A 15,462-nucleotide genomic window follows, 5' to 3' on the forward strand; every position below is an offset into this window, starting at 1 on the left:
CACCCACCACCTAAAGTCTGGTCCCACCTACTTACTCCATAGCAAACCTGATAACTGGATGTCCCCATTCAGGGGAGGAATTTGGAGGGAAGTAGACCTAGATATAAAATAAAGAAGGAAATCCACCTAAAAAGTTTAACCTGGTCCATGAAGGTTATATATAAATGAACAATCAAGAGAAAGACCAAATGAGTAGAGTATCTGACCCTGGGGATAGAGATAACCAGAAAATCGGTCATAGCTTTAGAGGAGAAGGGAGAGGAAACTCCTAATTAGTATCTTCACAAAGACTTAAATAATAACAGAATGTTATGGAAAAGAAAAAAACGAATGAGAAATTACTATTAAAATTTTTAAATGATTGATAAAGTAATTTTAGTGGAAAGGATGGAAGATAAAGTCTAGGAAGTCTTCTAAGACTGGAGAAAAACATATGGAAAATAGGAGAGATATAGAAGATCAAGTCTTAGATATAAAATCTGACAAATAAAATTTTTGAAATAGAAAATAGAAGGAATTATCAAACCAATGATAAAAGAAAATTTCCCAGAGTGGAAAAGAAAAAAGCCTTCACATTAAAATGCCCACTGAATGCCCAGTCAGCTACTTTATAAGATCAGATTTAAGAATATCACGAGTAAAGAGATATTGGGGAAGGAAAACTTCCTCTACCCTTTTAGATTTAGTAGTTGAGGGCCTGCAAATTAAACTGACAAAAGTCAGTTTTAATCATAAAAGTCATATAAAGTCAGTGATACAGATTTAATCACGTATATAAGGGTGTTCACAGAAAAATGTAACTCAAAGGGGCAGTTAGACTTTGGGGCTTATATACCATGTTAGTAAAGGGAAAGGAGGGGTAAAAAGGACACTTACAGGAAGACAAATGATTTTTAAAAAGATAAATGGGCCCTTAGGAGAATAGATAGGAGGGAGACATGATAATCTTTGTGACAGTGTCTATTTAGGTGTGATGTGGAGACTTCTTATCTCCGATGAGAGAAGTCAGTCTTCCCTGGTTGCTCCCAGGGAGGGAATTTGTGACAGTTGAGTTCTTGTGAGGGTCTGTGCTTGCTGGAAGATAAGAGATTTCAGGAACTCAAATGCCTTCTGCTCACTAATTTTTATGTCACGGTGGCATATTCTGAACCCCTTCAGAGATAATCCTGAAAGCATTGGAAAGTATAAACAGAAACCAAAACCAAACTGTCATCAGATTAATATCAGCAACCCTGGAGACTAGAAGGCAAAGAAAGTGAGTGCACATCATATGATACGATACCATAAACAGAGGAAGTGACAGATGGGCCCAGTGAGAAGAAGTCCCAGAAACACAGCTATGCAGCAGGTCCAGTAAGCAGTCTGTGCAGATTGTACCAGAACGTCAAGAAAAATGGGTCCGAAGCAATATAGAGAAAGAATAAGAAATTAAATTTTTTATTGATGGCAGTGAAAAACACAAATGTTGCTTCTCAACAATAAAAAAGGAGAAAGGTGCTTAGAAACTCCCAGGGAAAGAGTATATAAAAGAGCTAAGGTCAAATGTAAAACAAAGGAAATTGTTACACACTTTTGAGTAACTGACAAAATCTACCAAAAAATAATCCATTTGTCTGGATGCAGTAAACATCCTCCTTAGGGTTACCCAAGATGACATTCCAAAGTGGGGAAGGAAACTTACTATAAACACTGTTGATTGAGCGATAATAGAGTCAACATATTGACTGAAACGTGGTTGGAGAACAAGGCAGGAGTAGGTGTTAATCTTGATGATATAAAAATAAAAATAGAAACGTAAAAATAAAAGAAGGGAGTATGCAGAAGGCTTGGGGTGCTAATAACCTACATAGTGGGGAGGAATAGTGGTCAGAAGTTATAACTAGCAAAATTTGAGTCGGGATAAAGTGAAGAGGGTGATATAAGTGAGATAAAGCCTCTTCTTTCATAATGGGAGGGTCAATAGATAAATGGCAGATGGTGACTGGCTAGTGGAATGATAGCAAGGGTTAGGGATCAGTGTGAAGCAACCACAAGAAATGAAAACAAAAGATGTTTAAAAAGTGATTGAAGGGAAGTGAAACTGGGGAGGGCAAGGTGGAACAGGCATGTTGCCAAATAACTCCAGAAAAAAACTGCTAATATTTTAATGTGTTTGCTCACAATCACATATTTATCATACTGTGTGTGTAATTTATATCATTATCACCATATTGGTGAAATGTATCTAAGTCTTACTTTAGGACCTATTTTTCTATTATAAGTAAAGGTGTGTTAAATAGTCTTTTAAATACAGCTTCAACTACATCTCTGGTTGCACCTTTCTTTTAAATTCTTAAAAAGATTACTAAATCAAATATTTTTCTGACACATTCTTCAGTTTCTCACTAGCTCTTTTATGATTTTAAGAAATTATTTATGTTTCATTCTTAGTTACGTTTCTTTCTTAGTTAAACCTCAGCTCTGGGTTGGTCCACGTCACCCACCTCACCAGCACCAGGGCTGATCCTGTAATGTGACACTTCAGGGATACAAATCACTGGAAGGAAGAAAAACTTAAATCATTCAATGTACACAACCAGAAGTCATCTGAAAATTATAATAATGTTATTATTTGGAACTCTTAACATAGAGCTGAGCTTTACAAAGTAACTGTTAATTCTGATTATAATCAGTGTCACAAGGCTTTCTAAGTAGATTGTTGTAATAAAATCATGGTTAAGAGGAAGACTTTAGTGATTACAGCAGCTGGATGTGAAGCCAAAAGATTCAGCGCAGTGTGGTGCCCTCAGCCAGCGGGAGGAGGAGGGATGTGTGCATGGTCTTGTGGGATGCCACACTTTTGGTCTGAAATTTGTAGAGGCTTCATTTGTGAGCGTGACAAAAAGTATGGACTTACATACTTTGACTGAGTCGTGATTTCAGTGTTGGATGAGAGATAGAATTTATAAAATTAACTCAAAAATTTTTTATAACTAGATCAATAATGCACCATTACCCTAATGGAGCACAGTGATGCGAAGCTATTAAAGTTTACATAAACTCTTTCTTAGATTTCTTTGCTCTAATACAATTTTATAAGCTGTAAATGCAGCATTGTAAATGATAAATGTTATTTTGCTGTTGTTTTTCGTCTACATGTTATAAAAAGATGGAGAAAAAGTACATACAACCATAGAAAGTTTAGAGCTCTACTCAAATATTCTTATTTTTATGGGAATGAGTGTGCCATGGGTTTTCCTGTGGAATCCGTTTTCTATTCCATTTATCCAGACCTGCCAATAAGTGACTTTTTCAGCCTCTTCTGTTACAGGGTTATGATGTTATGACATTTACTAATCTAACTTCTTACACCTTCTCACCAGGGAGTAAGAGTGCAAAGATTCAGTCGGGGATATTTGGAAAGGGGTCTACGTACTCGCGACACAATGCTGAAAGACTTTTTAAAAAGCTGATACTTGACAAGATCTTGGATGAAGACTTATACATCAATTCCAACGACCAAGCAGTTGCCTATGTGATGCCCGGACGTGAAGCCCAAACTGTACTAAATGGACGTTTAAAGGTATGGTATTTAAAACGTTGATTTCATTCTATTGTTTCACAATGATTCCAAATACATAGTGGACAGAAACATATCACTACAAATTAAACTGTCTTTTCCAAAGCTTATGGATAGTGAATTGATTTATACTGTCCTATATAAACATATTCTGTTCCTCTTGATTTGGAAAGAGATCTTAAAATTGAACCCAAGTAATATAATACTTGTCTATATGAATTTAATGGGTTATAATTTCAGTAAATTGTCATACATTTGCTAAATAAACATTTGTCAAGAAGCTGTTCTGTGCTAGGCCCTGGAGATATAAGGATGGAGAATGCCCAGGCCCTGTTCCCAAGGGGCTTACTATCTACTTGGCATAACGGAAATACCCTAAATACGTACATACATACAATTAAGCATTAAATAAAGCCTTTATTGGGATACAAGTGTGCATGTACCCACTCGTATGATATCTCTCTCTCTCTCTCTCTCTCTCTCTCTCTTTCTCTCTCTCTCTTTCTTTCTCTCTCAAAGGTAGACTTTATGGAAACAGAAAATTCCAGCAGTAGGAAAAAACAAAAAGCCTTAGTGACGAAGGTATCTCAGAGAGAAGAGGTAGTTAAGAAATGTCTTGGAGAACTTACAGCAGTCTGCAAATCTCTGGGAAAAGTTTTTGGTGTCCATTACTTTAATATCTTTAACACGGCCACGCTCAAGAAGCTTGCGGGTAGGTATGAGAGTCGTCTGTAGCATACGTTAATTATGTAGCATAAATTAATAGGCCAAAAGTTAATCTTACTAAGGAACTTTTAAGGGCATAAAAACATCTCGGTCTTTTGTGTTATTTTTATTTAATCTCTAAATTGAAAGCTCAGAGAAAATTTAAACTTATTCTTCAGATAAAATATAGTCTATAAGATATATACAGTACTTTGTTATTCAGACAGATTTTATACTTTCCTCTGATGCTGGATGCTAGAAAATGGATAATTGCAATATCTAACACCAGATGTTACCCAATGATGTTGTGTTTATTTTCTGCCTGCCTTTATGATGGTTAGCTGTGTTATGTATGAATGTCTGCAATGAGGAGCTAAGTTTCTTATGAGAAGAGATTGTCTTATGCGTCTTTGAATCTGGATCTAGCACCTTTCTAATGTCTTTAGTGAATAATACTTGCTGACCTGAGTTATTGCCATAGCTCCCGAGTTCTAATAGTAAGTTCCCTGGAAAATAGGCTGTCACGCAGCTGACTGACCCGTGTGCATTACCTCCCCTTTTCTTCCTTCATAAGACTTCCCAATCATCACCGTCTCTCTTTTCCATTCCCACTCTTACCACCATAGGTCATCACAGTACTTCATCAGTTCTAACATGCCATCTGTTTTATGAACTATTAAGAAAAAATTCTGCTGATTAAACTGTAACGCAGTACTTTTATGGAAAGAATTGTTTTGAGTTTTTTATATATATTTTTATCACATATAACTGCGCATACATGAGAAAACATAAAATCCCAATGAGTTGATGCAAGTACTTGTAAAAATTCACATTCAAAGCCTGACTCTTCTGAATCATGTTTTGACTCAGTTGTCCATGTCTTTTTTTTCCTCATGTCACTGAGAATGTTAGTGATACAACCTTTTTAGTGAGTTCCACTATTTTCCCGGGTATTTTCTTCCAAACCCTTGTCACCCATCCTGACGTGATGGTGTTGTGTTCTTGACAATACAACAAAGTGTCAGTGGAAGGTTGCACACCTCAGTGACACGAATAAAACACTGCTTCATTCACTGCAGACTTCTCCTGTTTTAGGCCATGTAAAGCCCTGGTCATTGCTTGTAAGAAGCTATGGACTTGTGGTCATTTCCTCAAAAACAGATATTTGCTTTATTAATGCTGAATTTATTCCCTGTTACCCTGTTTCTGAGATTGTGTGCGTTCACACTCACATTTTCAATGCTAATCACAGTCTAGTCTTTCGGTAGACATTTCACGTGTCAGTTAAACTCAACGTGTGAGGAGCCAGCAGTGCAGTCCCGCTGCGGACGTGCCGACAGTGCTAATAGCTGTGACTAAGTCCACACACACATGTAGGTGGCAGCCACCGCAGTACAGCTGCCGTTCGGCCATCGGCACTTGTAAGACGCATCCTGTCCTCAGGAAAGCCAAAGCGTGAAAAAGTGTGTCTCAGAATTGATGAAATAAAGTGTTTTGTTCCTAGGCTATTAGTGTTCTTAACTGCTCGTTCTTAACTGCTCGTAACTCCAGACGTGAACACCACACACATTTTAACCTTTCAAAAACTCTGCTAAAACTCTAACAGCTCTCTAGGTAAAGTACAAATTCTATCAAGGACCTGCCTTTCTACTAGCCTTTCCCACCGTGTCTTCCACTACCCCCGTCCATAAACCCTCTAGTCTGTTGCTCAGGTCTGTTCCTTCTCCTCTAAACATAGAAATGATGGGAAAATCACAGATTTCAAATCCAGCCTTTGCTCAAGTCAAATACGTAGGAATTATGACTCCCTCACCCCCGTATCAGTGCACCATTGACTCCTGCGTCCTCAGCCCCCGAAACATCCGAATTCATCTTCCTCCATCTCCACGGCTACGTCTAATTCACTGCACCCCCTCGCTTGCTCCTCCATGGCTCCCACCGGGCCCCGAGTTTCTACTCTTTCCCTTACAGTCCATTTTCCATGCAGCAGCCAGAGTGACCTTTAAAATGACAGTCTTGTCCAGCTACGAGACTGATGTGCCATCTGTGTGCAGAGGACTCAGCAGCTTACTTTTAAAGTCAGAATACCCGCTTTCCCCCACATGCAGAAAGACTGGCAGAAGGCTGTGTTTGGGTTCGGAGAGTATAAGAATTCAGTTACCGCCTTTTTGCGTAGGGTATACAAGTGTGGAGCGCAGGGGAGAAATCAAAGTTGCAAGTGTTCTCCGCAAACAGTCTTTGTTGTGAGAACAGAGCAGCGGCTGGTTCAACTCTGAGGCACAGTACGTAGGTCCCCCTCCAGATTCCCCCATGTCCTTTGCTCTGCCCTGACTTTACACCCCTTTGCTGTTGGAATTGGATGACGGCTTCTGCCCTATGGGCCTGTCTGCTTTAGAAAATTGGCCCATGTTCTCAGTACTCTGCAGTAGTTGGCACTTAACAAACATGCTGAATGGGTGAATGAGGATGAATTCAGTGGGTTTTCTACGGGTGGTAATTTAAATTCCTGATTTTATGTCCATGCACAGAGTCTTTATCTTCTGATCCTGAGGTTTTGCTTCAAATTGATGGTGTTACTGAAGACAAACTGGAAAAATACGGCGCAGAAGTGATTCCAATATTACAGAAATACTCGGAGTGGGCGTTGCCAGGTTCAGTATACAGCCAAATACATGTTTTCTCATCGCCTGTTTTGATGTTAAGCGATGCATCTCACTGGCCTGGAATTCTGTGGTTATTGAATGTGTCGTGCTTCCTCCACCTTGTCACAGCGACACTCAGGTGCTAGGGCTGCCCCCAGTGCTGTGCCAGGCACCTCGTAGAGTACACTGGTGCTTAGGCCCCGGGGATGCCACCTACTGAACCTTGGAGCCCAGGAGCTGCTGGCTCTATGAAGGCAAATGCCCGAGGCATCCGGAGTGCTGGATGCAGGTCAGGTCTGCCGCCATCGCGCTCTGTGGTCCTTGGCAGGCCGCAAAGGACCTCTTTGTGCTTCAGTTTCCTTATCCGAGGAAGGAACATGTTATCTGACAGGCATGTCTAAAGATAAAATTTCAGAGTGGCATGTAGATATTTTGGAAAAATGAACATGGAATTGGAATGCTAGATAACCTTACTATTAGTAGCAACTGAAAGAATCTGCCCGAGCGAGTGCATCATTAGCAGAAGCTCCCAGAGGTTACGTTAGGCCTGTCACGAAGCCCCTCTAATCACGAACCTCGTCGCTGAGCTGTAGAAATCACTGACTGAGGGAAAATCAAGAAAGATGTTCTGGAGACTTCTGTTCTCTCAAGCAGAAGTCTCCTGGCCTCTGGCATGCTGCCTGCTTGAGTAAGACAACAGACAGGCCTCGTGCGGTGTGCTTCCTGTTTCTGTAAAGGACCACAGTTGAGGTTCCTTCTCAAGGCTAATGGAGATGGTAGGCAGGCTGAGAAATGACTGAGCATGTGTTTCCAGTTCTATCTGTTCATAATTGGTTTTTCTATCCATTAACAAAATGCTGAAAAGTAGGATTTTCATAAATTCTTCTGTATAGTCGTTATTCCATTGAAGGCCTTGCTTTGACTGCACCGACAGTCTCTTGGTAGGAACACCGTGTTTGTTTAGTATAGTAACTTGTTAGGAAGGGATTTTCCCACATAAGACAGGGCTGTTCTGTATTAACAGCTGCTGTGGTACTGATCGCCGCCACTGCTGAGAGACGGGCACTGTGCCAAGAGTTTTCTCTATTTTGTACCACTCTATTCTCACAGCACCCATTTCACAGATGGAAAAGGGTGAGGCCTTTTCATGTCCCCAAAGTCACACAGCTGGGATGACAGCGCTCTTTGCCCCAGCTGCAATGCTTCCCTGTGTGAACCAGTGTTGGTGGGTCAGGGCCTTTTGTGCCCTCGTACAGGCTGCAGGGTAGCCTGAGGGTGAACCAGACCAGTCAGGAGAATCCTTCCTTCAGAAAGTGGAGATGGACCACTGCTGACCTGTAGGGAGGTTTCATGTGCTTTGAGTGCCTTGGGGTGCCCATGCCTATGGAAATTACCATCTTTCCAGATGCGTGCTTCGTACAGACCCATTTCCCACACAGTATGTGAAATGTTTACAACTACTGTGCAAAGAGGTGTTTATGTCTTTGAAGAGTAAACTATGGTCTGGAATTTTTTGATACTCATTCACTAAGTAACTTGTTCAAAGGTGAGGTGCAGAGCATAGTTTGTTATGTTTCTCTTACATTAGGTTATTTTTTCAGCATGTGGAAAATGATACAATTGTCTTTTATATAGCATGTTATATTTTTCAAAGAGCTTAATGGGATTAACTGCTGGCCAGTGATACAAAACAGAGTATGAGCTAAAACTGAGGTCTCTAGTGAAGTTAGAGTATCACAGATTTTTTAATGAATTCTTTAATGGATCCGCTTTCTTTAAAAAATAAATTGCCACTGAACACATTGGGGCTTTGTGAAATGACCAAAGAAATGCTTAGTTCTTGAGAAGCTGTCGAATCTATGTGGCAAGAAGATACCAGGAAAGCAGGTGGGTGTCAGCTGAACTTCCCCCGTGTTGTGTGTCTCCATGTAGACTAGCAACACCGGGACCAGCAGGGCATCACTGGTAAATGTCTGTATTATCCATTTGTAGCTGAGGACAGCTCCCCACAGATGAGCCCATCCAGCAGCAGAAGCACTGGGAGAAGTGGCCCTGAGGAGTTTGATGAGGAAACACCCGTAGTTTCTTACTACTTTGCAAATAAAACCAAAAATGAAAGAAAGAGGAAAAGGATGCCAGGCCCCCAAAGGTCTAAAAGAAGAAAAACTGGTTTCGGTGATTTCAAGACAAAAGCGTAAGTTCTGCAACCAGTTCTGCATTATAGGGTCTAAGGGAGAAAAGTACAGAAGTACAACTGCTCTGGTTTGCTTTGATGCATTTATTACAATAATTGCCTCTGCAATTAATGGGGTGATGATTAAGTTTTGATCCAAAACAAAAACATCTGTTTCAGATTTTTAAAATATCGACTCCTAAGTTAGCTATCACTAAAGTTTTCTAGTTTGCAAAAACTTCTCCAATCGTGAGCTTAACTTAGAAAAAATTTTTTTTTGATAATTGCTCTTCTTAAGAGACTTTTCCACCTGAAATACTGTAAATCATATACTAACTGAATAATCAAACGGGTTTGTTTCCTCCCTTTTATGACTCTGTCAGTACTTGCTGCACTACTTTTATTGCTGCAGAACCTGTGGGCCTCACTTGGAGGCTTTGCACACTCCCTGCCTTTCATTAATACCTGGGAGAGCCAACCTCCCATCCTTTGCAAGGTAGCAGAGAAGAGGCCATAACAGGAAACCCAAAAGGTCAGTCAAGCCAGGTCTCTAGGGGCTGCGTAAATGGCTTCCATCTTTCTTTTCCCATATGTGCCTGGCCCTGGGCTGGGACGCGTCTGCTGTGGGGTGCCGTCTGCACACCACAGGGAAACAAAGATAGCATTGACAGGTCCAGGGTGGTGATCTGGGCAGCGTTCATATTTCTTCCTAATTGCACTGTTTCTGGCAGGCCCTTTTTCTGTCTTCTGCAAGGACGTCCTCTGTCCTCGCCTTGTAGGTCAGGTCTGGCAGGATCGTGACCGTCCCATCAGCCTGGAGAATGTGGCATAGTATCACCAAAATGCTTACAGAAAAGGGGAAACAAGTCCTCAGTAAACTTCTTCAAGCTGTTGTTTTTCTTTCACAGTTTTTCTACCTCTTTTCCTTCTGGTGAATAAAAAGCAAAACTCGAGGGAGGGAAGAGAAGCAAAGGCACATGTTACCAAATTGTCATTTTCTTCTTAAGTCCGTAAACAAACATCTTGTAAGTGCTAATCCTTCTGCCAGGGTACAGAAATTAAAGGCATTAGTAAATGTTAGTTCAATTTTGTGGTTTTCAATGCGCAAGTGACCAGCAGATGTTCTTCGGTGGGGACATGTTATTTTCTTCATTTATTCCTCCGTTTCAGGAAATACTTCCTCAGGAGCCCACTCAGCGTAGGAGACCTTAAAAGGCATCTGGTCAGGCCCCCTGGGGTCTATGATGAGAAGCTGAGGCCTGGCCTGGGGAAGGTTTGTGCGGGGCCGTCCCCAGCCTGGTCTCGATTTCCCAGGTAGGGCTGGACACTGCCTGGCCTGTGCCTGCTCAGAGCACTTTGATTTCTGCTCATTGTCCATGGAGATCCCTTATAAACAATGATAATCTTCTCGTTTTTACTTGTTAGAACAAAACAAAAACCATATTTCAGTGTTCGTTGCCATTGGCTCCCTTACTCAGTTTCACAACTTTTGCTTATAAGAGTGAGGCACTTTGCCCTGTGGCCTAGAACCTGATCTAATGAGAAGTAGGAACACTCACACTTGTCCGAAAGCCAGTCCCATTTTGATGTTTTTAATTAGCCCGTGTGTTTACGATTCGATTCTTCTCTAATCCCTACTGACTAAAACCAGTCAGTTTTGTAACTTTATTTTACCCATATAACAGCTTTTTTGTATCCATGCTTCACTCTCCTCCTTTCCACTGAGCCACTCTGATAGTTTCCCCCAGTTTCCACTCTGCTCACCTGGGGGAGAGTCTCTGCCCAGTGACAGAATACACGTGGCTCTTTGCCAGGGACCTGGCTCTCCATCCTACCCTCAGAGCTTCACCTCCTGAATAACACACAATGAGCCAGTTGTGTTCAGGGCGCCTCTAAGTGGGAGTAAAATGGATGGCAGGATGAGATGGAGGCAGATTCTTTCTGTAAATCAACATAAACAGCAGGTTTTTGCTCGGGGCTTAATTTCTCATTAGGAAATCAGCATAGGGAAATCTAGGGCTGCTTCTCTGCTGGGTGAGCAGATCTTTGCCAGTTCTGAGGAAAACTGCCCTGGAGCAAGCGCTTACCAATGTTGAAAAATCACTCTTCACCTCGCCCCGCCAGATCGTCCTCACCACAGGCTGATGGACCCCAAATTCAGAGATGGGAGGCCACTTGCCTGATTCAGTCTTGTTTCAAAGCAGCAGGAAATACTTGTGTAGGAAAAAGCTTCTGTAGAGAGTGCTGCCTGCCGTTATCCTTGTAAGACATGCTGGCCCTGTGATTTTTATTTTTATTTTTTTTACATTTTATTTTGGGGGGAGAAAAAATACAGCTTTATCTTCAGGTCAATGAGGGACATGAGGTGCTGGAAGGACTGTGTAATAGGCTCCTTCTTCCCTGGTTTTAAAGTCACTAAGTGGGTGGTGCGAGCACACTGATCTGGGAGTGGAGGCAAGCCAGTGAGGTGCTGACGACGTGGCCGTGACAGAGGGACAGCTGTGCCAGACCCGCCGCTCGCTGGCCTCCCCAGGGCACCACATCTGCCGCTTTGCTGTGGCTGGGCTGGCAGGAAGAGGCTGGGCTTTGCTCCGCCCGTCCACTCGCCCAGCTACCTTTCTCTGGACTGCAGCACAGTGATGCCAGAGTGTCTGTTGTCCGGGCATTTGGGGCCTTACCACAAGGGACTCGCTTTCTTTCCTTGGTCAGGTTAGATCTGGGAATGTGCATCTGGGCTGTTACCTGGATAATCGGCTGTGAAAGCAAGACTGGGGAGGAGACACATGGGGTGTGGTCTCAAGTCACAGAATCAGAAAACTGTCCTTGCCATTCTAGGCAGACAGATTTACCTGAAGGGTGGCAGTCCTTTACTCCTTGTGTAAAGGAAACTGGCCTGACCCCCAGGGTGTTCATAGGCAGAAAATGAATAGAGACTCGTAAGACCAAGGAAAATCACGGGATATACAGCTCCATCAGGTTAAGAGAAGACTGTCCACTTTGGGTTTTATTTAACACTTCAATTTTCTTTGTCACATTTTAGGAGGTCCACTGCATGCAGAAAGATATCTCCTAAAACTAAGTCCTCTGGCGTGTTTGGACCAAGTTCAACTGTGCATGGTTCTCGGGCAGCATCAGGAGGCAGTAGAAAACTGGGGATCATGGCCCCACCAAAGCCTGTAAATAGACCCTTCCTCAAGCCTTCGTATGCATTCTCATAACAACCACATCTCAATGTACAGAGATCTTACTTCTCAGGCGGCATCTGACCATCTGTGACTATAAAGCTGTTAGCTTCATTATACCATTTGTAATTTTTACCCGTGTCTATTAATATTTAAATAAATGCTTGGGGTGACAGTTCTTATTTTTAAAATAAACGTTTTCTTTTGAATAAGCATGATTTGCTGCCTCTGCAAGCCTGTGGCTGTTGTTTCTGAGAACGTCTGAAGCAGCAGCTGAATTATCTCAGTGAGAGAAATTCTCAGCACGACATGAAACACAGAAGCTAAAGCAAAAGACACGCATGGGACTGTAAAAAAGACACACATTGTGAAACTAAAACTTTCTGTAGAAGACAAAGAAAATTAGAAGAAAAACGAACAACAGAGAAAATAGGGAAAATACATGACAAAGGATTAATATTTGTAATACACAAAGAGTACCTATAAATCATTAAGGAAAAAAGACAGCCCAGTAGAAAAAAGGATGTGAATAGGCTCTTCTCAGAAGAAGAAATAAAAATGGCCCACAAACATGTGGAAAGTGCTCAACCTCCATAAAATATAAATTAAAACAGTGAGTAGCCTTTTTTTTGCCTAGCAAATTGTCAATACTGAATAATATGCCAAAATCTGGGACCGAGAGAATGGTCAGATAGTCTGTCGGTGAGACTATATTAAATGATGGTGTAATCCTTTAGTATTAGGGGATCTTACTTTTCAAAATCCTCCACTAATAGGCTAATGGGCCATAAAGTCTTAAAATGGAATTTTGGCACCTCTTTTCAGAGCTCCAGTACCTCATTTTGGAGACTTCTTGTTTCTTAGCTCTAAATAACCTTGGTGGCTTCTTTGGTGTCCCATTTCTTTCCTTGACCTCGGTCAAGAGGGGAGAGCTGAGGAGGCCCTGCCTGAGCCAGAGGCGTTGAGGACGGAGTTGGCTGGAAGCCTGTGGCCTCTGCCTGCAGACTCAGTACTGAAGTGGACCTTGCACCCACCCTTGCTGCTGCACACCTCCTGCTTGCCACCTGGGGCTCTGGGCTCTGCATTTGATGGAGGAGGCTGGCTGGACAAGAGTCTGCTGAGGCTGTGCTCTGTTGCCTCAAGATGCTTTCCAGAGCCCACATTTTCCAAGAAACCATCTTTCCAGCAAGTCCTGACCTGAGTGGCCAGAAGAACCTTCTCAGAGTGAGGAGAGGAAATGGAGGGCCAAGTAGCCAGTAGTTGAGGCTGCTGTGATAATGTCCCCAGCATGAGGTCACCTTGCAGAGCTGGCGATGCACAAGAGCATCTGGGGGTCATACCCTTCCGCCTGCAGCAGCTCTGGCTTTGAGGCGTGGGAGGCAGCCTCCACACAGCTGACACCGCAGATGTTAGGTCGCTCTCTGGCTCTGACCTCACTCATTCATTCATTCATTCCTTTCTTTTCTGAGGCCCTCATCTGCCCGGATGCTGGAGATAACTGTCCCCTCAGGAGTGCCCACTCTGCCTCCAGGGGCTCCCTGGGCAATGGGGGAGACTGATGAAGGCAGCACAGTGGGAGCCCCCAGGAGGGAGTGCAGAGGCTATGAGCAGCCAGCACCACCCACAGGCCTGTGACCTGCGCCCTTCACCACAGCCATGAGGACAGAGCCCGCTCATCCCCTCCCAGTTGGGACCTGAGGCCTGGAGACCTTTGGCTAGCCCAGGGTCAGGTGGCAGAGCCACGCCCCACATCCAGCTGCTCTCAAAAATTCTGCTTCGAACAGGCTCTGTTCAATTCCTCAGGCCCCGGAAGCAGACGCAGAACATGGAAGGGGCCACCTTCTTCAATTCAGCCTCCAGCTTTTCCAGAACCCCCGGAGAACACCCGCCTACACGGTGCAACCTCAGGAGGATAGAAGCACACGGACTTGGCTTCTGGCAGCCAGAGACATGGTGACTGCAAAGCTGCTTGCTCTAGGCTGGGCCTGCTGGGGGCCTTTTGTGGGCACAGAAGTCACCACCACCGAGGAGAAGGGGAGTGGACGAGTCCACCAGGGAGTATCAGCCTCTGGAGGGCCCTGGAAGGATTGGAATCTGACTCTCCAGCTGTCTACACCCTTTCCCACCAATAGAACTTGCCCAGAGAGCTGATGGGTCCTTGCTTTTCCCTCTAGGGACAGGGAACCCAGTACCTCATAGGAAGAGAAGAGACTTGGACAGCCTACTCTGTGGCAAGGGCTGTTCCAGGAACTTCCACATAATTTACTTGGATCCCTCCAACAACGCTGGGAGGCAAGCATGTGATGTTAGCCTTTGTATGCAGAAAGCAGAATTCAGAGAGGTTATGTAACTGCCCAAATCCACACAGCTGGGAAGCTGTAATAAGTAGGGTAACACGTCTCGGTTTGCCCTGAGGAGTCCCACTTTACATCTGCTGCCCTGGTATAACAGTTAAGACAGTGGCCTTTCATTCTCCAAAGTGCTCCAGTTTGGACAATAAAATACAAGGAATCCAGGTCTGTGCTCTTTCTCGACAATCCAACCTCGTCTCCTAACCTTTTTCCATCCAGAGCCCCAGGGACCACCTGCTGCTATCTGCTCAAAACTTCAGGCCCTGGGGCACGCTCCGGGGACAGAAGCTGTAGAATTATCGGCCAGCACAGCTGAGCTGCGGTTTTTCTCCAGAAGAGGAAGCGGGGGCTGTAGTCCAAGCCTCCTTGCTCTTCTTAAGAAATTGCTGCTTCTCCTCCTCCAGCTTGGAGCTGCTCTGAGCTCCCGAGCCCACCCTATCCTTGGGAGGCTCCCAGAGGCCCAGCCGAGGCTCTGCATCTCTGAATGGCAGCCATGGGGCTGGCTCAGCAAGCCCTGGGCTCCCACCCTGGCCAAGGCCTCTAGGCAGAGGACAGCGGCCTGTGGGCCATTTATGGAGCCGAGGGAAATCCCTAAAAAGTTCCAACAGCCACTTCTCCCTCAGTGCAGCAGCTATGGCCCCCACGTTCACCCTTAGGCCCTGTCTATGGCCTAAGACAGGGTTCAGAGAAGCTGGCAGGTGGGACATGCTTGGGGACCCAAGTCCTGACTGACCTTACTAGGGGCTCTAGTCTGTGGGCTCGGCCCTCGGTTGCTGAGAGACAAGGACTCAGTTTTTACAGCTGTGCAGGGCACCACCAAAGCTGCTACAACAAGCACACTTGGCCTTTA

The 15,462-nt window shown here is 43.8% G+C and overlaps 1 protein-coding gene across 3 annotated transcripts in view; it reads left to right on the forward strand.

Moving 5' to 3' along the window:
• Positions 1 to 15,232, forward strand: part of BLM (BLM RecQ like helicase) — a 63,435-nt gene extending 48,203 nt beyond the window's left edge. For all 3 annotated transcript variants that reach the window (XM_033100344.1, XM_033100345.1, XM_033100346.1), the window contains 5 exons: positions 3,363 to 3,562; positions 4,079 to 4,271; positions 6,793 to 6,915; positions 8,899 to 9,100; positions 12,120 to 15,232. In XM_033100344.1, coding sequence (XP_032956235.1) covers positions 3,363 to 3,562; positions 4,079 to 4,271; positions 6,793 to 6,915; positions 8,899 to 9,100; positions 12,120 to 12,297 — 896 coding nt within the window. In that variant the 3' untranslated portion in view covers positions 12,298 to 15,232. The remainder of the gene's footprint in view (positions 1 to 3,362; positions 3,563 to 4,078; positions 4,272 to 6,792; positions 6,916 to 8,898; positions 9,101 to 12,119) is intronic.
• The last annotated feature ends 230 nt before the right edge of the window (positions 15,233 to 15,462 follow it).

This window comes from Rhinolophus ferrumequinum, chromosome 28 (assembly GCF_004115265.2).
Source record: "Rhinolophus ferrumequinum isolate MPI-CBG mRhiFer1 chromosome 28, mRhiFer1_v1.p, whole genome shotgun sequence".
Classification (NCBI taxonomy): domain Eukaryota; kingdom Metazoa; phylum Chordata; class Mammalia; order Chiroptera; family Rhinolophidae; genus Rhinolophus; species Rhinolophus ferrumequinum.